Raw genomic sequence first — 26663 nt, forward strand, 5'->3', positions numbered from 1 at the left:
TTTGTTATGCTATACTATGTTTTGTTATGCTATGTTTGTTATGATATGCTATGTTTTGCTATGCTATGCTTTGTTATGCTATGCTATGTTTTGTTATGTTTTATTATGCTATGCTTTGTTTTGCTATGTTTTGTTACGCTATGCTATGTTTTGTTGTTTTTGGTATGCTATGTTTTGCTATGGTATTATATGTTTTGTTTTGCTATGCTATGTTTTGTTGTGTTTTGTTTTGTTAAGCTATGCTATGTGTTGTGTTTTGTTATGCTATGTTTTGTTATGGTATGCTATGTTTTGTTATGCTATGCTATGTTTTGCTATCCTATGCTTTGTTATGCTATGCTATGTTTAGTTTTGCTATCCTATGCTTTGTTTTTTTATGCTATGCTATGTTTTATTGTGTTTTGTTATGCTATGCTTTGTTTTGTTGTGTTTTGCTGTGCTATGCTTTGTTTTGCTCTGCTATGTGTTGTTATGCTACGTTTTGTTATGCTATGCTATGCTTTGTTATGCTATGTTTTGTTATGCTATGCTAGGCTTTGTTTTGTTATGCTATGCTACGTTTTGTTATGCTATGCTATGTTTTGTTGTGTTTTGGTATGCTATGCTATGCTTTGCTATGCTATGTTTTGTTATGTATGCTATGTTTTGTTGTGTTTTGTTATGCTATGTTTTGTTGTGTTTTGTTATGCTATGCTATGTTTTGTTGTTTTTTGCTATGTTTTGTTATGCTATGTTTTGTTATGCTATTCTTTGTTTTGTTATGTTATGCTATGTTTTGTTATGTTATGCTATGTTTTGTTATGCTATGTTTTGTTCTGCTATGTTTTGTTCTGCTATGTTTTGTTATGCTATTTTTTGTTTTGTTATGTTATGCTATGTTTTGTTATGTTATGCTATGTTTTGTTATGCTATGTTTTGTTCTGCTATGTTTTGTTCTGCTATGTTTTGTTCTGCTATGGTTTGTTCTGCTAGGCTTTGTTATATTATGCTATGTTTTGTTTTGCTATGCTTTGTTATGTTATGCTATGCTTTGTTTTGTTATGCTATGTTTTGTTATGCTATGCTATGTTTTGCTGTATTTTGTTATGCTATGCTTTGTTGTGTTTTGCTATGCTATGTTTTGTTATGCTATGTTTTGTTTTGCTATCCTATGCTTTGTTTTGTTATGCTATGCTATGTTTTGCTATCCTATGCTTTTTTTGTTATGCTATGCTGTGTTTTGTTATGCTATACTATGTTTTATTGTGTTTTGTTATGCTATGCTATGTTTTATTGTGTTTTGCTGTGCTATGCTTTGTTTTGCTCTGCTATGTGTTGTTATGCTACGTTTTGTTATGCTATGCTATGCTTTGTTATGCTATGTTTTGTTATGCTATGCTAGGCTTTGTTTTGTTATGCTATGCTATGTTGCGTTTTGTTATGCTATGCTATGTTTTGTTGTGTTTTGGTATGCTATGCTATGCTTTGCTATGCTATGTTTTGTTATGTATGCTATGTTTTGTTGTGTTTTGTTATGCTATGTTTTGTTGTGTTTTGTTATGCTATGCTATGTTTTGTTGTTTTTTGCTATGTTTTGTTATGCTATGTTTTGTTATGCTATTCTTTGTTTTGTTATGTTATGCTATGTTTTGTTATGTTATGCTATGTTTTGTTATGCTATGTTTTGTTCTGCTATGTTTTGTTCTGCTATGTTTTGTTATGCTATTTTTTGTTTTGTTATGTTATGCTATGTTTTGTTATGTTATGCTATGTTTTGTTATGCTATGTTTTGTTCTGCTATGTTTTGTTCTGCTATGGTTTGTTCTGCTAGGCTTTGTTATATTATGCTATGTTTTGTTTTGCTATGCTTTGTTATGTTATGCTATGCTTTGTTTTGTTATGCTATGTTTTGTTATGCTATGCTATGTTTTGCTGTATTTTGTTATGCTATGCTTTGTTGTGTTTTGCTATGCTATGTTTTGTTATGCTATGTTTTGTTTTGCTATCCTATGCTTTGTTTTGTTATGCTATGCTATGTTTTGCTATCCTATGCTTTTTTTGTTATGCTATGCTGTGTTTTGTTATGCTATACTATGTTTTGTTATGCTATGCTGGTGAGGGTGGGTGAGTGAGGGTGAGGGGGTGTGAGGGGGTGAGGGGGTGTGAGGGTGAGAGGGTGTGAGGGGGTGTGAGGGGGTGTGAGGGTAAATGATGGTGTGAGCGTGAGGGGGTGTGAGGGGCTGAATGAGGGTGGGTGAGAGGGTGTAAGGGTGGGTGAGGAGGAGTGAGGGTGGGTGAGGGGTTGTGAGGGTGTGTGAGGGTGAAGGGGTGTGAGTGTGAGGGTGAGGGTGTGTGAGGGTGTGTGAGGGTGAGGGTGTGTGAGGGTGAGGTGTGTGAGGGTGAGTGATGGGGTGTGAGGGTGAGGGGGTGTGAGGGTGAGGGGGTGTGAGGGTGGGTGAGGGGGTGTAAGGGGGTGTAAGGGTGTGTGAGGGTGAGGGGTGTAAGGGTGTGTGAGGGTGAGGTGGGGTGAGGGTGTGTGGGGTGAGGGTTGTGAAGGTGAGGAGTTGTGAAGGTGAGGGGGTGTGAGGGTGAGGGGGTGTGAGGGTGAGGGGGTGCGAGGGTGAAGGGGTGCGAGGGTGAGGGGGTGTGACAGTGAGGGGGTGTGAGGGTGGGTGAGGGTGTGAGGGTGAGTGAGGGGGTGAGGGTGAGTAAGGGTGTGTGAGGGTGAGGGGGAGTGACGGGGTGAGGGGGTGTGAGGATGAGGGTGTGTGGGTGTGAGGGTGGGTGAGGGTGAGTGAGGGTGAGGGTGAGGAGGTGTGGGGGTGAGTGAGGGTGTGTGAGGGTGAGGGGGTGTAAGGGTGTGTGAGGGTGAGGAGGGGTGAGGGTGTTTGAGGGTGAGTGAGGGTGAGAGGGTTGTGAGGGTGAGGGTGAGTGAGGGTGGGTGAGGGGTGTGAGGGGGAGTGAGGGTGAGGGTGTGTGAGGGTGTGGGGGTGAAGGGGGGTGAGGGTGAGGGGGGTGAGGGGTGTGAGGGTGAGGGGGTGTGAGGATGTGGGGTTGTGAGGGTGAGGGGGTGACAAGGGTGAGGGGGTGACGGGGGTGAGCATGACGGGGTGAGGATGACGGGGTGACGGGGGTGAGGGCAAGGGTGTTTGAGGGTGAGGAGGTAGGGGGGTGAGGGGGTGAGGGTGTGAGGGTGAGTGAGGGTGAGTGAGGGTGTGTGAGGGTGTGAGGGTGGGTGAGGGTGTGAGGGTGAGTGAGGGTGTGTGAGGGTGTGAGAGGGTGAGGAGGTGTGAGGGTCCAAAGTAAATGGTGGCAGGGCAGACATCATAAGACAGAGAGAAACACAAATGTTAAGATAACAGTGCTCGAAGGGGTTGTGAGAAGGTGGAAATGGGATTAAAGGAGAAAGGATGAAAAGTTATGTAGGAAAGAGGCCAGAAAGGAGACACAAAGGAGTGGAGTGTGTGATGGAAACAGGGAAAATCAGAAAAGAATGAAGATGGATCCGAGAGGGTGCAAGTAGGGTCACATGCTGGAGAAGGAAAACTCGTTAGGAGAGTGTGATGCTAGAGAGAACAAACAAGAGGACACGAGTGTGCTGAAAAAAGAGCGTAAATTAGACGTGATGGTAGAGTGAGGGCGGTAGAGTGACGGCATGCGGATGGTTGAGTGAGGGCGGTAGAGTGAGGGCGTGAGGGTGGTAGAGTGAGGGCAGTAGAGTGAGAGCGGTAGAGTGAGGGCAGTAGAGTGGTACAGTCGAGGGCGGTAGAGTGAGGGCGGTAAAGTGGTAGAGTGAGGGCGGTAGAGTGAGTACATGAGGGTGGTAGAGTGAGGGCGGTAGAGTGGTAGAGTGAGGGCGGTAGAGTGGTAGAGTGAGGGCGGTAGAGTGAGGGCGGTAGAGTGAGGGTGGTAGAGTGAGGGCAGTAGAGTGCGGGCGTGAGGGCGGTAGAGTGGTAGAGTGAGGGCCGTAGAGTGAGGGCGGTAGGGTGAGGGCGGTAGGGTGAGGGTGGTAGAGTGAGGGCGGTAGAGTGAGGGCGGTAGAGTGGTACAGTGCGGGTGGTAGAGTGAGGGCGGTAGAGTGGTAGAGTGAGGGCAGAAGAGTGGTAGAGTGAGGGCGGTAGAGTGGTAGAGTGAGGGCGGTAGAGTGAGGGTGTGAGGGCGGTAGAGTGGTAGAGTGAGGGCGGTAGAGTGAGGGCGGTAGAGTGGTAGAGTGAGGGTGGTAGAGTGAGGGCGGTAGAGTGAGGGCAGTAGAGTGGTAGAGTGAGGGCGGTAGAGTCGTAGAGTGAGGACAGTAGAGTGGTAGAGTGAGGGCGGTAGAGTGGTAGAGTGAGGGCGGTAGAGTAGTAGAGTGAGGGCGGTAGAGTGCTACTGTTAAACTGTTAAATATTGTAAGAAACCATGGAGAAGAAATCTAGAGTCGAAGCCTAACCACCGCCCTTCTCACAGAAATAGCATGTTTTACGTAATTTCCAACTCACGTGGATAGCAGGAACAGCAAAGCAAACTCTAGAGTGGAAATGCATGATCAGAGTTAAGCATCTATCAAGTGAGGAAGCAATTAAGTTAAGGTGAAAGGGAGGAAGGGGAGGGAAGGGAGAGAGAGAAAGGATGTGAGAACAAATGAGAAGAGAGGAAGGAGTGACTAAGATGTTACATTACCTCACTAAGGCGGCCCAGTGAGGGTGAAATCAGCCTTCCATGGGTGTTTTCTAGCTCAGGGTGGGCATGGCCTGACAATTCATGTTTTGCCGTTCATACTGAAGCAGGACCAATACAGATTTGCATATGGCTGCGGAGAACGTTTAATTAGAAAAATAAAATTGTGTGTTTAACATGGACGGGACGCAAATGTGGTAAATGTATTGTATTTTCTTAATGACGTTTTAAACTTGCCCGAACAAGGCCTCAAGTGAGAGCAATAAAGCAACAAGCTCTCGGCATTGGTGTGGCGGGGAGCGCATTCCTTTGAAGTCTCAAGCGGGGGCGGGGATTCCTTTGAAGTCTGAAGCGGGCGGGCGGCGGAGCAAATTCCTTTGAAGTCTGATGCCGAGGCCAATGGTGTTTGATGTGCACGCGCCTGGCTCACATGAACTCTGTCTAATCCGCAGCTTGGGGAGACTTTTCGGAAGCCTTATTAGAATCTCGCCGAACAATGTTTACGCATTGCTTCAGCAAGACCTAAAAACGGGACATTCTGCACCGAGAGGAGTTCTTTGGAAGCAACCCACCCACAGCTCTCAAACTTTTTCTATACGTCAGGCTGCGCCAAGACGTCAAATCCACTACCCCGGACTTCCTACATGAACTCCCTACCATGGATCCCTTACACAACCTCCTTCAAAAAGAAACGCCCACACAAGTTGTCTCCATGTTATACAGGACCACCCAAACAGACAGTCCACACACTGCCCCTGCTGCATGAACGCATTGGGAGGAGGAACTACACTTCATTCTAACTGACGAACAATTGATCTACTGCTGTCAGCAGACGTGCAAAGTGTCGGCTAACAGCAGACTGAGACTGATCCACTACAAATATTTTCACCGGCTATACTATACGCCTGCAAAACTTCCACTTAAGAGATTCCGACTGTTGTGACAGATGCGGTAGGGAAGGTGCTGGTTTTTGCCACTTAGCCTGGGACTGCACCCCGGTCCGACGATACTGGGGAGAGGTACTAGAGGCGCTTAACCAGATGACTGGAATTCAAATACCAGACTCCCCACTCATTGTGCTGCTGGGGTACACTAAGGAGCTTGATGCCTGATTTAAACGGTTTATATCACTCATGCTTTTACTGGCCAAACACACTATGGCGTGTAGATGGGGGAAGAGAGAGAGAACCCAAATTTAAAGACTGGTGAAAAGACCTGATAATTTGCCAAAAACAACTGCTTACCTACGTTGAACTGTTACCCCTCTCGTCCAAGAGACATTTGGGCTCCCTTGCAAGTGTATCGCCTGGCGCAATCGAACACTGATGATACGGAGGGGCGTGAGAGGGGGAACAATTGATTACAACACCTCAAAGAAAATGGGGGGCTCCTAATGAACTTGGAGGTACTAGCATCACTACTTTGTTACAGCACGCAGCGACCGGGCGCTGTAGATAGTCAATGCAAACGCCATGTCATTAACAATATAGTCAAATGAAAATGTGGTACTGGAACGATTTGAAATGTCGCGGGAATGGGGTTCACATGTTTTTCTGTTTTTATTGTACAACAAAACCAATAAAACAGATTACATTTTTTTTATTTTTTTTTAAAAGGTTCCAGACTCACTTAATGTGCCACGGCAGGCAGTCTTTTGTTACTTGCCAGCCAACAATTGAATTCTCTTCTGCTTACCTTGTGTGCTGTCACAAACCACCTGCATTACGTAAGCAAATGAAAACCTTATTAATTCTGGAAATGCGATGTTTCTTTTTCTTGAATCCCCATTAGCAACAAGACACTTTGTTATGTTATCAGTCCACTGTAATAATATTTGTAATTCATTTTGCATTCATTCTTGCAATACAATGTCTATAATCAACTGATCTGGGTTCAATTGCTAGCACTGATGAATACAATCCATTCCACTTTGATCATTATGCACTGAGTTGGGTTCCAGTACCATCAGTGTTTTGGCTTTGAGGCTATTGATACAGGTTAATAAGCTATTGATACAGGTTAATAATGCCATGGTGCTGTATCCTAGCAATAGCAACACTTGGAAAGGTGTCATCTAACACGTGAGGACATATGCTCATGGCCCTATACAATGTAGTTTCAGATCTTCCTTTTCTTTTACCCTAAATATCAAATGTGCCAACCATTCATGTTATATTAAGGCCCTTGGAGTGTTTTCAATGTACTGGTTTAAGGTCTTCACAATGGACTACACCAAAATACTTAAGAATAAGGGTCTGTTTAACAAAGGTCAATCTAAAGTGCCAAACCAAAGGCATACCAATGGCATGTCCATCTATGCCCAGTTTGAGCCTGGGCCAGGAATCCAGGGCAATTTTCGTTGGACCTACTCCTGGTAGTACTTGTTCTCTTGTAATCTTGGAGGTTAAGGTGTTTGACCACATGTCTTCATAATATGAACCCCACTGAGGCGCTAGTTGTAAGTATTGCAATTTATGTTTTATTTCGGCCGTTTCAATAGTTTCACATGTCCTCAGAAGATAGTATAGGGTTTTTTTGTTGTTCGAGTAGTTTTCCTTTAGGCAAAAATAAATTAGACATCTAACTTTTTAATTGATCACAGCCCTGACGCAATATTTTTAACTCCGACGTGGTCCTATGACGCTACTGCACCTGAAATTGTTCAGGCAATGCCAGAAGGTTACTGCATCAGGAGACAAGATTGTATGGATACAAGTGGGGTGGGTATTGCTATTTTATTAAAATCCATGTTGTTATGGGATTTTTTTTTTATAGGTGTTACGGTGCCTGTCGGCAAGAGTTGTATCTTCTCGCTCAAATTATCACATAACTTTTCCCTCGAAGGAGCTCTGGTATATCGCCCTCTGTGACCAGATGCCAGTTTCTCTAAAACTATGACTCAATCTGCAAAAGTAAATATAGTGAGTCAAGTAAAATCTACCCCAGAGCCATAAGAAAAGTCTGCTCCACTTTCTTTGCCTCAAGAATTGATGGTTGCTCTAATTCTTCTAAAGAAATATTTGATTTGGACAACACCATGCTTGATCCTACGTCCAAGTCGCCTACTGTAACCTAGTTGCTATATATGATCTGGAGTATTTTTTTCTCACATAAAATCTGTATGACCTTTCTTTCTGCGGCCCAGAAAGCTCCATCCGCTGAATTTTGAGATTCGCACAATTAGGATCCATGCGAGTCTACTCAGTGAGAGGATTTCCAATGCCTTGTGAATTCTGTCAAATCAGGCTCCCCTCTGGACTGCACCGCTATTATTAACAATGGTGCTTCTGCGATGCATTCCACTCTGGAAGTATCAAGGTCACGAGCATCATGTAAGTTGGTATAACGATTCTCTTCATGATAGGGCTGCCAATCTCATCTCCTGTGTCATAATCCAAATCTATGTCAAAGAGGGAATGCAGAGTACGCATTCTCCCTTGTGAATACTTGGGTGGACCAAGCGGTGTCCTGAGAAAGGTCATGCGCTGCCTCATTTAAGGTCAAACCAGTGCCGCCCAGGAGTCCCTGAAGCCCAAGCGGTGACATTACCCATAGCGCCTGCTTAGCTTGACAGTACCATCACCAGTAATGAATCACACTGTCCAGAAAATGACTTGAATAATGTACCCACACGAGAACTTGGGTGCTCGCTTCAACCCCTGCCTCTTTGCTTTTGCCCGTCAAGAATTCGGAGTTAAAAATATTACGTTGGAACGTTGCAGGTCTCTGCGCCAAGATATCAATAGCTGACTGGCAAAAGTTAGTCAAAACGTATGATATTATTTTAGTGCAGGAAGCCTGGGAAATGAATCCCATAGTCTTTGAAGGCTATAGGTGCTTTAGCCTCCCTCCCAGCTGTTCCATCTGGCTCCGGTGTGCCTCAGGTGGACTGTCTATCTGGATCAATCTCTTAATTGTAGGCCTTGCAGTAGCAGTGAAAACTCCTGGAATTGACTTCGAAGCCCTCTCATATAAGGGGGCTTTGACTATTTCTCATACATTTTTAGAATAATGATTTTTTGAATGTCTCCAATCAAAATTTCAGGGCCTATTTTTATTTATTTCAACTTCTGTAGAGGACAAATCCCAGCAGGGCCAGTAGCTGTAGCTTTGTCTAGGAGGTGATTTCAACACTAGCTTACCCTACCAGAGGGAGGGGATGTGGTCTGACTAAGCGGAGAAAAGAGCTGCAGTCACTTGTTGCCTCCTCTAATTTACATAATGCTTTGGAAAGGGTTGGAAAAGATAGGCAGGCGCTGCCTAATTTTAGAGAAAGGAATACCTCCTCAATCATGGATTATATTTTCATTTCCCATAATTTAAGGCAATTATTGACACATGGCACAATTGTTAATACCAACTTAAGGGACCTCACCCTGATCCAGTTAACTTTGGCTGCACCTCATAGAAAGATTTATCTGGAAGTGCCAGGTCTTACCAATTTATCACCAATATAACAAACAACATAAGGTTGTGCTGGAAGCTGCCTGACCCCCCAAAGTTTCTCCACTTGGATGCTAATGACAAGGGTAACTCGTCATGGAGTGCCCATTCATTTCAATGGAAATTACATGAAATCCTTGGGCATTCTATAGCATCCAAGTGGTTTTAATAAAGTGATAGCTGAGTATTTGCAGTTGGTCATGGGCTGTTTATCGGAGAATAACAATAGTGAAATGATAGTTACCTCTTTAACGACCTTCTGCAATAAAATTAGACTTTCCCTTTTGATACCTATGAAACGGTTGTCTTGCTGGTTCGACCAGGAATGTTCACTGGCTAATCGACTTCTATGTAGAGCCTTAAACACATAGCCCCGCGATCACACACTTATGACAGCTCTGCGTAAGATTTATAAAGCAATCACAATCAAGAGGAATGATGTCATTACCCAGCAGTGGTTCTTACTAACACCGCCCGTACACAAGATAGTAAGATGTTTTGGAACGCTGTGTCTAGTATTCGCTACCTAGACCCGGGTGGCCTGAAGATCAGTTGCCACATAAATGGGGAGGAGTAGGTTGCTCACTTTATTTTAGTGTTTTATAGAGCGCGAACTTGACCCGTTAGGGTATCAGAGCGCTTTACAGGAACAAAACAGTATACAATAGGTTTGAAGTACACAATAGTATAGGAAGGGGCGGGGTGCTGGGTACATAAGGGATAGAGGGTACGTATGTACATTTTATATTATACATATTACTCATGGCGATAGTCTCAGATGGCTCTAGGGGGTTGAGGCGAAAATTAAGCGAGGAATTTTGTTGACATATACACAGATAGTAATCTCATTTGTTCACAGTGATTGCATGGGGATGTTCAACTTTCTCTATCCATCTCTCTGCAGGAAGTTACGACTGCCATTCAGGAAAGCAGGGGGGAAAGCACCAAGGCTTGATGGTCTTTCCATCAATATCATCAAATGTAATGTAAACCTTTAGGCTCCATTGATGACTAATGTGTATAATATTATGAACTGCTCTCTAAATACTGGGCAGAGTTTTGTACAACAGAATAGTAAATGGCCCAATAAAAATAAGGTAATAAATACATATGGTTTTTGAAGTGGCATAGGGACTGTGGAGCAATGCCTTAAATTAAGCTTGACCTTTGGGAAATATACTGTGGCCAAACAGTCAACATTGCATCTGGCCTGTATAGACCTTTCAATAGCTTTTGACTGTGTCAATCGGGCAAAGCTGTGGCAATTGCTCGTCAAACTAAAAATGGTCCCATCGCTACTACACTTGTTGAACTCTCTGTCAATCAATCAATCAATTATAACACTTGTATAGCGCACTACTCACCCGGAAGGGTCTCAAGGCGCTTGGGGGAAAGGGTCCGCTACTGCTCGAACAGCCAGGTCTTGAGTTGTCTCCTGAAGGCGAGATGGTCCTGGGTCAGCCGAAGGTGGATGGGGAGGGAGTTCCATGCCTTGGCCGCCAGGTAGGAGAAGGATCTTCCCCCGGCGGTGGCTCTTCGGATGCGTGGTACGGCGGCGAGGCTGGTAGACCGTAGCTGGCGGGTGGGCGTGTAGAAGGTCAGGCGGTCGTTGAGGTACTTGGAGCCCAGGTCGTGGAGAGACTTGTGTGCGTGGGTGAGGAGCTGGAACGTGATCCTCTTGTTGACGGGGAGCCAGTGCAGATCTCTCAGGTGGCCGGAGATGTGGCTGCGTCGGGGGATGTCCAGGATGAGTCGGGCGGAGGCGTTCTGGATGCGTTGGAGTCTTTTCTGTAGCTTGGCTGTGGTTCCGGCGTAGAGGGTGTTTCCGTAGTCCAGTCGGCTGGTGACGAGTGCTTGGGTGACCGTCTTCCTGGTTTCGGTCGGGAACCATCGGAAGATCTTGCGAAGCATGCGCAGGGTGTGAAAGCATGATGAGGAGACGGCGTTGACTTGTCTGGTCATCGAGAGTGAGGAGTCCAGGATGAAGCCCAGGTTGCGTGCGTGGTCTGTTGGCTTGGGCTTGGGTGTGGTGCCCAGGGCGGGGGGCCACCAGGAATTGTCCCAGGCGGAGGGCGATGGTCCCAGGATGAGGACTTCCGTCTTGTCTGAGTTTAGTTTCAGGTGGCTGTTCTTCATCCACTCGGCGACGTCTTTCATCCCTTCGTGTAGGCTGGTTCTGGCGGTGTCGGGGTCTCTGGTGAGGGAGAGGATCAGCTGGGTGTCGTCGGCGTAGGAGATGATGTTGAGGTTGTGTTGGCGTGCAATGGCTGCTAGAGGTCTCATGTAGACGTTGAAGAGGGTGGGGCTGAGTGATGATCCTTGCGGTACGCCTCAGATGACTTCGGTAGCCTCGGATCGAAACGGGGGGAGGCGGACTCTCTGTGTTCTTCCGGCGAGGAACGAGATGATCCACTCCAGTGCCTTCTCTTGGATGCCGATGTTGCTGAGGCGTTGAACTAGGGTGCGGTGGCAGACCGTGTCGAACGCTGCAGAGAGGTCCAGGAGGATGAGTGCCGCTGTTTCCCCGTTGTCGAGCAGGGCTCGGATGTCGTCGGTGGCTGCGATGAGGGCGGTCTCGGTGCTGTGGTTGGCTCTGAAACCGGACTGCGAGGGGTCGAGGGCCCCAGTTAGGTCTGGGTATAAGGGGGAACTTTCAGATGAATTTAGCATTGGTCAGGGTTCTGCCAGGACTGCGTATTAGCTCTGCTCCTTTTTATTCATTATATAAATAATCCTAGCACAGAACTTATTAAGAGTATCCCGATGTGCCTTTGGTGAATGGTACCCCACCTTTTATGGATTAGTTTATGATTATGATGCAGTTTTAATTGACCGCACCCCAAAAGCCTTGCATCTTTTAGTCCTTTACTTTGTAAATTTCATGACAAATCTTGATCTACTGACTAATTTTAGGAAATCATTTTTAATGACTTGTGACCCGAACCGTACGCTACTTCAATCCATTACTGTAGGCCCGAATATTTTTATTAAGTACAAGCACTTTTTGCTACTTGGAGGTCACCTTTAATTCATGTGGGGCATGGTCCCCACATATTGCACATAAACTGGGTTAAGTTTTTGAGGGGAGTTGGGTCATTACTCAGCTTGCGTCACCAAAGGGAGGGAGGTCCCTCTCTCCCTGCTGCAAAAACTTTTTCAGTGTGCCCCTGCTGCGATTTATGGGCGGGAATTTGGGGATTAGGCGATCCTATAAACTCCAGAGGGAAGCAAATTGTTTCTGCAGGAGAATACTATCAGCTCCCGCATCGACTTTTCATTTCGTTTGCCACAGCCAGCCAGGCTTCGATTATTTGAGTGATTATATTCGCAGTCACCCAGATCTTTTGTGGCTATATATCAGGAGCTCGGAAGAAACATCATTAACAAAATAACATAATTTATGATTGCTGGCATGCGGTAAGGGACTCTCCATCCATTGGCTGGCGTATGTTAAAAAATCTCTGTAAGGAATTTGTCTAATTGACATGTTTTTAGACAGAGTGCCACGGGCAGCCATTGGTAGGAAGCAAGTGTAGATTTTAATATTAGAACAGGACAAAACAGAAAAGCTGCGGGCGGAAAGCCAGAAACAAAGCATTACGAATTATTTGCACCTTAACTCAGGGGAGATCCCTACAAATTATCTGAGGAACACAAATAGGAGCTGAGAATATTTTCTATGGTTCAGCTTTAGGGCTGGCACAATGAAATATTCCCTATGCTTCCTGCTTGGGTTTCAGCATAAGCTTGATTCTAGGCTATGCTCATGTAATAATCTGTTTAATCAAAATATGAAGTACTTTCTTTTTTTCTGTGGCTATTATAAACTGTACGCGTTTAGACAAGGGGACCCAAAGGATGCAGCCATGGACCTTGGGAAGGTACTTTATCAACAACAGTGGTCCATTGCAAAAGGTAGATTAAAGGAAAGACAATAAAATATAGACACAATCGAAACTATATTTGGTAAAGAGACCAGCCCAGCCAGGCAAGGGTCTGAAGTATATTGATGTAGAAGTTCGTAAAACAATATTACAAGGTGGGGCACAAGCCTGTGGCCCACAGTTCACACTTACACAATTACGTACGAACAAAACACAAGTGGCTTTTTAGGCAAAAAGCAGTTGGCTTGTGACACTTCCAATACAATTCTGACAAAATGTCACAGGAAAATAAACCATAACACCATTACAGTCCAGGGGACATGGCTAAGCCGGCCAAGATGGCGGACAGGCTTCCCTAGAGCTCCGGGCGGCTGCCCGCCACACCGAAGATGACCACTGCCACCACACACATGCGACACCCCCCGATGGCGTGAGGAGCCCCCGCGACCACCCCGGGAGCCTCTGCGAGCGGCGATGTGGCTGTGAAGCGCCCGAACTGACCTGAGTCGATCGTCGCCGGATCCCACCTAAAATGGCGGCGCCCAGGGGCTAACGCTGGAATTCCCAAACGACTGACGCGAACCTCCCGTTAACGGGATCCGACGCACTTCTTGCACCCCGGAAGACATCCTGCACGTCCGGAGGGCACTGCCGCCCGGGCGCCAGAAACTGCGGTGCCGCGAGAGGAAGTCTCTCGATCGGGACGCGATTACCCGACCAGCCGAGGAGCCCCGGCGGACCCGCCGCGACTAGACGACCTGTGCCCGTATGTGTGCGGCCCCTGAAGACACCGCAAAGGGAGTACATGCGTGTGCAGTCGATGCCCCCGAGATCTGGTGCTGGAGACCGGAGCGGAGATGAGCGGAGGCCCCCGTGGATTCCTTGCTCCAAAATGGCGCCGCCCGTGTAGTCCAGCGGAGGAGCCAGGCGGTGAAGCTGCTGAGACCTGCCGGAGCCCCTCCAACCAGGGAGGACTGCACGGAGAGACCCTCGGGGGCTTCAACCAGCCGACATCGCCGCGAGAGGCAGTTCGTCACGTCTCTGGCAGACCGCGTCGGACCGGCAGGTCATCCAAGCCACCCATGGGACGACTACAGAGGACGGTGAACACGACACCGGCGCCGGCCCAGAGACGATCACCCTCCCCGGGTCCTTCATGCAACTCGAAGACCGGAGGGCCACCGCAGGATACGGACATGTCCACGAAGCTTGACAAAGTTCTAGCGGCCATCGAACACTCCCGGATGTCCATGGAGACCAAATTCGGGGAATTGGCCTCGGACATTACCCTGTTACGTGATGACCATAGGAAATTGGCGGACAAGGTGAAACAAGAGGGTCACACGCTACATGAACTGAAACCGCAGGTCCAGCTCAACCAAAAAGCCATCAAAGAACTGCAGGAGAAGGTCAACTTCCTGGAACGCAAGGCGGACGATTTGGAGGGGCGCTCCCGCCGGAGTAACATACGCCTGATCAACTTACCGGAGGGAGTGGAGGGGGCAGACCCAATTCACTACATTGAGACATGGATAAAAACGTTCACCTGGGCCCAAGACCTCACGCCTTTCTTCTCTGTGGAGAGAGCGCACAGGGTTCCGACCGGACGCCCTCAGGCTGGCTCCCCACCCAGACCATTCCTGTTAAAGCTTCTGCACTATCAAGACAGGGACACGATCCTGCGAGCGGCCAGGCAAGCGAAAGTCCTCAGAGTGGAAGACAAAAATGTGATGGTGTTCCCGGACTATTCCCAAGCAGTGCAGCGCCAACGCGCCACATTCCAGGCGGTGAAGCAAACCCTACGCCAACACGGGATACAATATGCCCTCCTTTTCCCGGCCCGCCTCAAAATCATCCATGAAGACTCGACACACTTCTTCACGGATCCCACGGAGGCGAGACACTGGTTAGATCATCGCAATCTGCCCCTATCAGACCGTGAGGATACGCCGTCGAGTTCCGCATCTAACAAACGGCGGCGGCTACGATCCAAGAAGGTCACTCTCAGACCTTGAGGATACGCCGTCGAGTTCCACATCTAACAAACGGCGGCGGCTACGATCCAAGAAGGTCACTCTCAAGCAGATGAATCGACCGCCGACTCCCAACACCAAACGCGTCCCGGACCTGGAACAAATCATAGCGGACCGACGGAGGGCCATACAGGCGGCGGCGGAGGTCCGACAACCAGACGCCGGACGGGAGGAGGATCGAGGCCCTCACATCTTCACATCCGAGGACGAAGGCCAGAGCGATGCCCGCACCTCCAGAGACGGCTCAGCTTCTCCGCCAATGGTGACTCCACAGACGGCGGACACGCTTATCTGAAGGCTGCTGACACAGACTGCGGTAAGATCAAAATGGCAGAACATGCTCGTCGACGGGGGACGTCGGGAAACCACACCTAAGGTAATGGTGGAGACATATGAGCATGCAGAGACGCAGTGCGGCGGGCGGCCTAGACCTGGGCCCACGGCACCACCGCCACACCAACCCCTCACACCAAACGAACTAGAGACAGTACGAGATGTACAGTTTGGACTTATTGTGCCACGCAATAGGCCCCTTCAGTTGGGACTGTTTCCCGAATGTTGTTCCCATGTTACACCCCTTCCCATTTTACCCTGATACCCATACGGGAGAGGACATTCGGTCACTATGGAAACATGTATGGAGGGAGTTTATACGGTTGGGAGAGGCTCTGGTTACAGAAAATTGGTGGTGGGAAGACAGACCAACACAACTGACAATCTCACATGACAAGATCCCCTAATACGGATGTTACGTTTATCACACTTAATGTCAGAGGACTGCACACGGCGAGCAAACGTTATGCGGTTTATGCTTATCTGAAGAGACAGCAGGCCCACATAGCTCTCTTACAAGAGACTCACTTGACGACGACGGAAGCTAGCAGATTACAGAAAAAGTGTAGGGGCATAGTCTGTGCCACGGGGTACTCTGCATTCGCCAGGGGCACACTGATTTGGGTCAGACCGGGAGTCCCCTTTAGAGAACAGGCCAGAGTGGTGGATAGGGAGGGACGCTACGTACTACTGGAAGGGCAACTGGATGGACAGTCTATCCTGATAGGTAGTATCTATGCTCCCAACGTGGAGCAGAACGTCTTTTGGACTCGCCTCACGAACACGCTGGCACACCACACTCACACCCCTTGGCTACTGGGAGGGGATTACAACTGTGTCTTAGACACGGCCCTCGACCGATCCCGCCCCCCACTGTCGCGCTCACCACTTCACAAACAGACAGAGTTCTTCAATACATGGGTTCAACACTGGACATTGACTGACACATGGAGGGCACTAAACCCTACAACGAAACTGTACTCATTCCACTCCATCCAAGCACGACCTTCGAGTGCGACTTGATAGGTTCCTATGCTCACCTACCATACATGCCAAAGCTCGACACACAGACTACCTTGGCAGAGTGCTTTCAGATCACGACGCTCATACCCTGACCCTTAGATGGAAACCGCCCCACCCTCCAGTGCTGACATGGAAGCTCCCTCGGGAGTGCCTAACAGACCAGGTATTCACACATGACCATGGGGAACACCTGCAGGAACACTTCAGGCTCAACACGGGATCAGCATCCTCCAGCCTCATAGAATGGGATGCGCACAAAGTGACAGCAAGGGGCCACTGTATACAGCAAGTGATAGGGGTACGAATGGTCCTAGAACGCGCATTACGTACTGCAGAACGCGCGCTGGCGACCCTGTTACAGGCAGACGACCGAGGCGAGGCGACCCAACTGCGAGTAGCAGAGGATAAGACAAAATACGCTGAAATACTGAGGGACCTGCGTAAATATAACTTCAGAAAATACGCCACCAGGGTACACCGGGAGGGCAACAGGGGAGGCACACTCTTAGCCTGGTTAGTTAGGCAGGATCCCGACTTGAAACCCATCACGGAAATTACAGACCGGTCCGGTCGACTCCAGACCTCCCAGATCGCGATCATGCAAGTTTTTCACACATATTACTCGCACATATATCAGACCCCATGTCAGGGTGACCCCCTCGCGATGACCGACTTCTTTCTCACGTTACCCATCCCCCGGGTCTCACCAGTGGTCCAGAAGGACCTAGACCGGAAAATAACACGAACCGAGATTAAAGCGGCGATAGGAGCGCTTGCCAGGAACAAGGCCCCAGGCATGGACGGCTTCCCCCTCGAATATTACCATGCATTCTCAGTTCACCTAGCCCCACGATTGGAGACCATGTTCAAAGACGCGCTCAAGATGGGAGTCCTCCCACGTTTCCCTCAGAGAATCGCTAATAGTCTCGTTCCTGAAACCACACAGAGACCCCCAGCTCCCGTCGTCTTACAGGCCGATCGCACTACTCAACTCCGACTGTAAAATCCTGGGTAAAAGGTTAGCGATGAGATATGCCCAGGTCGTACCCCAACTGGTCCATCCCGACCAAAATGGGTTCGTGCCGAACCGCAACACGTCTCACAACCTCCGTAGACTATTCCACATCCAAGACATAGCGCGTGAACAGTTCCCGAATGCCGCTTGCCTCATCTTAGACCTCGAGAAGGCATTCGATACCCTCCTGTGGCCATATCTGTTTGAGGTCCTTGCGAAAAACGATTTTGGCCCACGCCTAACCGCTTATACCAGGCTCCTCTACTCGCAACTCACGTCCAGGGTCCGGATGGGTACTTACATCTCTCCTGAATTCAGCGTGGAAAGGGGGACCAGACAAGGATGCCCATTGTCACCCCTCTTGTTCGCCCTGGTGGTTGAACCCCTAGCGATACGCCTACGACGAGAGGGCGAGGACTGGGGTATTCCTCTAGCGTACACATGGCACTGTGTATCTCTGTACGCAGATGACCTCCTAATCTATGTTAGAGACGCCGCGAGCGATCTGACATGCATCTGGAAAACGCTGGAGGAGTTCGCGGACGTGTCGGGCCTCAAGGTCAACTGGGGGAAATCCTCCATATACCCACTGAGCCCCAATATGGCCCCCTTCGAAGCCCAGGTGGGCGCCCAATCACTCACATGGAATGCTGAGGCCCCCCGATACCTGGGGGTACGGTTGTATCACACCCCGGAGGACATATATGCGGGAAATCACCGCACAACCCTAGCTGGCCTACGATCAGTGGTTAGCTTCTGGAAGACACTCCCACTGGCGCCTATAGGCCGAGTGGCCCTAGCAAAAATGATTATGGTCCCCGACTGTTGTATAACTTCGTGAACCTCCCAGTGATCCCACCACGATCGTTCTTCGGAGAACTAAACACTCTCCTGACGGAACTGGTATGGGGAGTGGGCCGACGACGGGTGGCGCTATCCACACTCTACCTCCCTACCACGGAGGGGGGACTAGGTGCCCCGGCCTTCGAAGCTTACTTCCTAGCGGCCCAACTCCAGTGGCTGTCCTACTGGACGGCGGGACGTCACACAGGGGAAACCATCACAGCTAATGGTCCTCTGTCGCAGGCCGCGATCGTCCGACTTCTACTGCCGGGCACTAAACCATTACGGACTCGACCCATGCAAGTGTCCATTGCCCGTACTTGCATGATCCGCATGTCCAAAACGCAGCCACCATATTCGCCCCTGCTGCCACTAGTGGGATTCCCTCGCAGAGATTCATATTACTCCCTGGGTACACTTCGGGTCTAGACAGAGTTGTCAGTCACGGAGATCGAATCCTTTTTCGAAGACGGACAGTTAAAAACGTTTGCGCAGATGATGGACCAATATGATCTCCCCCCCGGGCAGTTCTTGCTCCATAGGCAGTAGACAGCAGCCGCGCACTCTGGAACCCAGATGCCGGTGAACCCACGACGCACCCAGTGATTCACGCGATTATGCACATGGGTGTAGGGAGACACCTGGTAACATGGCTCTACAAAGCGGTGCGCTCGTTACTCCTCCCATCTCTCCAATCTCTACGCCAGAAGTGGGAGACGGACTTCGGTAGAGTGGTCCACGATAGGGAATGGAACTCAGCCTTGGAATTTCCTAAAAAAGTCTCCAGAAACGCCAGGTTCCGCAATATACAATTCAACGTCCTTCATAGGGCCTATCTCACACCGGGCCGCCTCCAGCGGTTCTTTCCAGACACCCACTTCGAGTGTCCCCGCTGTCAAACCCCGGGAGCGGATTTCAGACATATGTTCTGGGATTGCCCCACCCTCCGCCGTTTCTGGGACACAGTCCACCAGACCCTAGAGGAGGTCACGGCCATCGCAACCATGAACACATGGGAGGCATGCGCGCTCGGAATTGTCCGTAGACGGAAAGCCGAGAAAACACAACACCAATTTTTATCACTAGCCATCCTCCTAGCAAAGCACGGAATCGCCAGGCACTGGAGGGCCCCCACGGGACCACCAGAGGCGGCGTGGATAGGCGCGGTAAATAAATGGGGCAAGGCAGAGGAGGAAATACTCCGGGAAGAGGAGGTACGTGGCCATCGCAAGCATCCAATATCCCTGGAGTGGACTCAGTTACTGTATAAATTCACACAGGCGACGCGCCCTCAAGAGTCACCTACCTCCTCGCAATCCCAAGCACGACCGGCCACACCAACCCCCACACCTCCATGACATTGCCACGAATACTACACGAACGTCATGGGCGGTCGCACCCAGCGACCCTCTAGCACCCGGACACATACCAACTACGCCCGCCACAAACTTACGCCAGGCGACCCGGGAGCACTGACACTTTGCTCCAATAAGGAGACCCAGACTCCTCCCTCCCGCTATTCCCTGACTTTTTCCCCCCTCCCATGTTATTCAGTTCACCCCTCAGTTCCTGGGTAAGTTAGGAAGCTCAAATTAGACAGGGTGATATCCTTGCATATGGTTCACTGATCAGGCCCACGGATAACGAAGCCACGATGCCACATGTCACCACGTACCATACCCACACAGTCGGTGCCTCCTGCGCCACCCTCATAGTGACCGACATATCACGAGTTCACCCCTTCACTGATACTGTTTGACAGACTTACGTGAACGGGACGGCTCCCCCTGGGGTGGTGCACACGCTCTGGTGAGAGGCCACGTGATACACGCTACTGAGTACATGGATAATGGCGGTTGACAGACAACAGACCCCGAACTGTGAAGTGCCACAAAGTGACTATTTCTAAAACTGTATTTCTATGGTCCCATTTTGCAATGCTCGTCTACCTTTTTGATTATGGTCGTCTTGTTTATGTAAATGCAACCTAAAACCCAATAAACAAATTTAAACAAAAAAAAACACCTTCACAGTCCAATTACAGTCTTTTTGTAATAGTATAAGGCGTTAGAAGGGTGTCGACGGCGTTTCGATTCGCTATTTTAGGTCATGCGAATCATCATCAGGACATGAATTTATGCCTAAGATTAGCCTTAATAGCCTAGGGAGGGAAGGGAAAAGGAACAATAATTACTGGGGAGCCCTCGTATCAGGCCACCTGTAAGGGAGAGAGGGGGAGAAAAAATACAAGGAGTACATATAACATTTTGATATGTCATGCTAACATAATGTTATTCCTGACAATTTGTGAACAGTCTTCATGCTGTTAATTGTTATAAACTGTGTACAAAAAAAATCCTTGAGCCTTTATGCGGCTTAGATGGCTTTTTCCAAACTTTGACAGATGATGAAACTTGCTGTTGCGTAGCTATGTTTCTCCAAGCTGCAATACGTTCCAGGAGGTCAATGCTTTTAGAATGATTTTATTGTTGATTCCTTACATGCTAAGCCAGCTCAATTAAGCAGCATGTGGGCCTAGTACAATTAAGAACTTTGTTGTTTTATCTGATTTTACATAACTTGTTATTTTATAATATGTGTTTGAAATTCCATTGATGGGCTGTGTGTTTTGGTGCTATTGCTCTTTTGTACATCATTTGTTTGCTTTTATGGCTATATTCAGCCGAATAAAGTCGATTCTGATTCAGTGCTGCCCCGGAGTGAGAAATTACAATACGTACCTCATCTTCTGGTATCAATGGATTCGCTATCAGTGTCGAAGTTCCAGGAACTAGCGTGGACCTCAGTGCCGGTGGTGGAGTCAGGAATGGAGCTGGAGAAGGTCATGGTGTGCTCGGATGGTCCAATCAGCACAGTGAACCCGGCGGCGGTATTCCAGATGGAGGGCATATCGGCTCCAAGGTGCCCCAGAGAGAGTTGTCAAGGATCTGAAGAGTTGGCCCATCCTCTACATCTGTTTTGATGGGCCATCCTCTACATCTCTTTTGATGGGCCATCCTCTACATCTCTTTTGATGGGCCATCCTCTACATCTCTTTTGATGGGCCATCCTCTACATCTCTTTTGATGGGCCATCCTCTACATCGCTCTACATCTCTTTTGATGGGCCATCCTCTACATCTCTTTTGATGGGCCATCCTCTACATCAATTTCGATGGGCCATCCTCTACATCTCTTTTGATGGGCCATCCTCTACATCTCTTTTGATGGGCCATCCTCTACATCTCTTTTGATGGGCCATCTACATTCCCAACTATCTGTAAACCCCCAGGTCAGTTCGGTGGTCTCCTCTTGCTTTTTTTCCCTCCGGATAATTAGGAAGATATCTCGCTTCTTCTCCCTCCCGGCACTGAAAATAATTGTGATGGCAATGGTGCTCTCGCGCCTTGATTATGGGAACATAATCTATAACGGCGCACCGGCCTATGCCATACACCGATTGCAGCTAGTGCAAAATCAGGCTGCCCGCCTGATCCATGGGCTGTCCAAATTCCATCGAGCAACCCCACTGCTGAAATCATTGCACTGGCTACCTGTTAGGGAGCGGGCCTTATTTAAACTAGGTTGCCTCACCTTCCAGGCTAGGGTGGGCACTGCCCCCGAGTTTATATGCTCAGCCATCAAACCCTATCTGCCGGGCAGAGAACTCCGCTCTACCCACATAGCACTCCTGGTCACACCTCGCTTCAAGAAAAAGAAAGCAGGTGGGGCGAAATTTGCGGTCCTTGCACCTGTCTTCTGGAACTCCCTCCCCATGACACTCAGATCCGCAACCTCCTATTTGGAGTTCCGGAAGAATCTGAAAACCTTCCTTTTTTCCAGAGCTTTTGCTGCCTAACCTGCCCCTCTTGTTGCTGTTGCTAGTAGTAGCTCCTATAGCGCCATGAAACCGCTGGGTATAAGTGCGCTAAACAAATGCTTTTAAATTCAAATTCAAATTCAAATCTCTCTACATCTCTTTTGATGGGCCATCCTCTACATCTCTTTTGATGGGCCATCCTCTAAATCTCTTTTGATGGGCCATCCTCCACATCTCTTTTGATGTAGAGGATGGGCCAGGAAAGTCAGGGGTGCGGACTGAGTGAGCTTGAGTAGTACGGCGCCACCCCCATATCAAATCTGAAGAGTGGAAGTGGTGGGAAGGGGCCAAGTCCCATTTAGATGTCTTGTCGTATTTCTTTCATTACTCAAAGGCTTTCATTGAGACTCCTGCGACATCTTGATCTAGAATGGGACCGGTAGCAGAATTGTTACTTGGAGCATTCCTGTTGCAGGATATTCTGGTGCTTGCTGATGTAGAATTTCACCACACAGTCTTGGATGACCTTTAGCTTCATCGACATGCAATAACTGCAGACCTTGGAGTCATGACTGGACCCCAGGCACTACATGCAAACCTGATGAGGGTCTCTCACAGATATTTGTTTGTCCCTACAAAGTTATAAATCTGTCATTTTGGTAGGTGATGTTTCTCTTGCACACTGTTTTACAATTTTAAGAGGTAATAGGTGTCCTTAAGAAAGGAGCGGGAGCTTTGGATCCCTGTCTGGTGGAGCTAAAAGAAAAAAATAGCTGTCAGTGCGTGGGAGTGGCACCTAACTAGGCTTCTCCTGTCACTCCCAGAGCAGAACGGCATCAGTGCGGAGCCATACTTTTCTGTCACCAAAGCATGGATGTCCTTCGTATGTGAAAGTTACTGCCTGGATGCTTCCGTGAATAATGATGCAGCCGTGGGTCAATCACTTCTTCGACATCTATTTCAATGTGTGAGCTCCTCTTTACATATTAAGATTTCTTTTGCTGTCTGCATCCCACCTTTGCTTACATTATTTTCTGTATGGTAATAACTGCTTGCTATACGGATTCAAACATGTGAATCTATGAAAGATTCAATACTGGAAAAAAGTAAGTTACATACTTATGTGCTGTGGCTCTCCGGGATAGATATCTTTCCATAGATTAAAGTAAAGTAAAGTAAAGTCCACATTTGTAAAGCGCACAATCACCCGTAAGGGTCTCTAGGCGCTGGGGGCCGTCGGGAAGATTAAGCGAGCTATTGCCCAGAGTCACATGGTGCTGGGCTAACCTGCCGCCGGAGCCGGGGAACGAACCGTGGTCCCCAGATTCCAGCGTCAGTCGCCCTGGCCGCGGCGCCACACCTCTCCCAGATTCAGATGCGACCCTCTCTTCTCATCAATAGGAGCGCACCACATTTATGCCTCATTCCTATAACCTTTACACTTGTGGTGAAAAGTCAGAGGCATGGTTGCCCTTGTGGGAGAAGAGTGCTTCTGGAGATGCTTCCTGAATGGCTATAGTTTGATTCTTATTAAAATGTTGTGAATTGGCTATCAATGTCATTTGTTTATGCTTGCTGTGCAATGGCTTCCTTTATACTATTTGTTATAAATACCGTATGACTGCCACCTCAAAGATGGCAAAGATTCAAGCATATGAATGTAGGAAACATTCATTACTGGAAAGCTTGCTGTCATTCCAGAAAGACCTGCAGGCTCACCTCCTTACAACCAAGCTTAAATCTAACCATGTAATTCTGTTCAAATTAACAGTTCCTTTTATTCTCTATCCCTGTTCCAATGTGGCTAGGCAGGACTATATAATTATCTTTAATAAATAAATAAATACATATCCACCACTCTAGCAATATTCGTGCTAGATTAACAAATTTAGCTGATTGCATGCTATCTTTCCTCATCAATAGCAACCACAATACATACCCCTGAAGAGAATACATGTTAAACCAATTACCAAGGACAACACTGTTTATTCGCCTAGGACTATAGAGAACAAACCTCAAATTAAAAAAGTGGCCTTTACATGTTAATTATCTGTTGCAAAAACTAGGATGCCACAAAGACCTAAAATTAAAGTATGGGAGAGGTAAGCTTGATGTACTCTGTGGCTATCTTTATCAAGATCTTGGTGTTTAATTCTCTTTCTCTTAATATGGTTCCATATTTGCAATTATCTTAGTGTCCAGTGAAATACAAAATACTTGAGTTTTTGATTCATCTGTGTTATAATCATCATATATTTTATCTTCTATGTATCCCCCTTCTTGAATTATATATGCTCCTTATTTATGTGTAGTTTCGGTATATAAATGAACATTTAGTCATGGCTTTATTCACAGCAACATGATAATTAAGCCTGCTTGAATATATTCATGTTTTCTGCATGGACGTAATTTTCTTTTCCTGTGATTGTCTTTTCAAAAAATTAACAAGGTTTCATAGAGATAATATTATCTGGCATTCCAGTGATTACTCTAAACAAGAAGCACACTGTGCTCACACAGTAATGGATTGTCCTGACAAGCTTTACTTTAAAAAAATACCAACTGAAGCAAATACATCATATAACTAACAGAAATGTAAGCTTACCTGAAGTTGTGGCTGGTGAGATAGTCAATGACCGCTGGTTTGATACGGGGAACTCCTCCCTGGCTATGATTTCCTCTTCCAGTAATCACAGAGAGATAAGGTTTTCCACCAGTACACTTGTATTCTGAAATTAAAAAAATGTAAACATCTAACAAACAGTTCTTCCAAGGTCTCAAAATATAAGCAAACTGCTGGGTATTCACACCATTTACAATTGTGGCCCACACTGCGAAAAAAGAACTCCATATAAAACATTACTAGAATACCAGCCGATCCTCCAAGTTCTTTCAATTACCCTCCTATTTTCACTTTCCATTCTTTCAGAACAAAGACTCTACTATATTGTTACTAAATATATATATAGTTTTAGACTGCTTAAAACATGACACTTCCCACTGTACTCCATCACAAGGAGCACATCATCTAGGTTGTATCTGAATGACTGAAAATGGCCCTTTGTGGGATGCGCGTAGATGATTTTGAGAAAAGTTTTACCTGTTCCCACCCAAAAAATGGAAATACAGGTGAGAAAGAAACTGTGTTAGGTAAAACGCTATAGTTGCAAATTTTTCTCATAGCTAATCATGCACGCTTTCACATGTTTTTACACATGGTAAATATAATTTAATTAACACTAGCAAAATTTGCGGGGGTGTAGTCTCACTGGCGGCAAGATGGCTGCACCTTGAGTGAGCTCTACCGGACAAGCGAATTATTCGCCATAATCCGGGAAGCACTGAGCCCATCCAGGCATATATCAAACGGGCCTGTGCTGCTGACGTTTCCTGGTGACAGATCATCTGCCTTGACGAGATCGTCTTGCTGCGGAAGGCTGGGAAGCAATTGATGTGCGACCTGTACACGGGACGACTAGGCCGCGTGGACGTCTGATGCCTGCCAGAGACGGTGCTCGCTAGGCGCCAGCGGCCAAGACACAGATCTCGGAGCCCAGGGGCTAAGCTGCTGCCTGGTAATCATCCTTCAAGCAGGGGGAGATGCCCGCTGGTGCGTATGTCTGTGCCGCCTGTGGTAGCACCATGACGTCTCTTGGCTGGGTGGCCTCCGGGGCGCACCCTGATGACTGCGCAGGGCGCTGCCCATACTGCTAGGATCTGACCCACAAGAAAGGAGGTGAGCGCTGTGCCCTGCAGAGGTTGGGACCCATCCCCCCCTGCGATTGTACTGCCGCTGCCAGACCGGCTTGGGCTGCCGCCGAGCACCAGCAGCAGAGCACCTAACTCATGAACCACTCGATAGGGGGGACAAAGCAGACACACTAGACCATTAGTGTGACCTCCAGCCGCAACACGCGTTGAGTGCTGAGGAAGATCTGGCCTGCCTCCCCCCTGTGTGCCAGCTACAGCTGGTGTACTAGATTGGAACTTGCGGCTGGGCTGGGCCTAACGGGGCCTACTAGGCCCTGCAGCACCCAGGAGCCCAGGGAGCATGGGCAAGCTGAGGAGATAATGGATCCTCTTTTCACCAGCGAACTGTCGTCTGAAGTACTCTGCTGAACTCTGCTTGGCATCGAATAATCAGAGGCCCTCCACATGTGCACTGCTGAAGCCTTGGGGCTTTGTCCCAGAAGGCACGTGACACTGCTGTCTGCAGTTATGCCCCTCACGGCCCGGACTTTGTACCTGACTGCTGGGAGAGCACGATAGGCCCAATGGGAACTAACCGGAGTACACAGTATCACTCCAGCAACAGACTGGGAGCACTTCCTTCCCCCCCTGCGCCCCTACCAAAGCGGCAAAGGGAAAAACTGACGTCAAGCAACCCAAGCTAACCTTCGAGGGCCACCGTACCGGAAGATGCAGTGACCCACCCCAGGAGGCAGAGGAGCATGCCACACAAACTGCAGGGGTGCAAGACAAGGCTCCCTGCTCCTTGAGGTCAAATCCAGTTTGAAAACCATGGACTCTAAAATAGACCACTTAGGGGACTGCCTGCATCAGATCAAGCAACGTGTGGATTCAAATGACAGCCAGATCACCCAATTAGAAGCCAGAGTATCAGATGCAGATGAT

General features: G+C 48.0%; 1 protein-coding gene across 2 annotated transcripts in view; it reads right to left on the bottom strand.

Moving 5' to 3' along the window:
• N4BP2 (NEDD4 binding protein 2) overlaps window positions 1–26663 on the bottom strand; it is a 1406797-nt gene that overhangs the window by 87527 nt on the left and 1292607 nt on the right. For both annotated transcript variants that reach the window (XM_078678311.1, XM_078678313.1), the window contains exon 16: window positions 24634–24757. In XM_078678311.1, the coding sequence (XP_078534437.1) occupies window positions 24634–24757 (124 nt within the window). The remainder of the gene's footprint in view (window positions 1–24633; window positions 24758–26663) is intronic.

The sequence above is a fragment of the Lissotriton helveticus genome, chromosome 2_2 (assembly GCF_964261635.1).
Source record: "Lissotriton helveticus chromosome 2_2, aLisHel1.1, whole genome shotgun sequence".
NCBI lineage: Eukaryota > Metazoa > Chordata > Amphibia > Caudata > Salamandridae > Lissotriton > Lissotriton helveticus.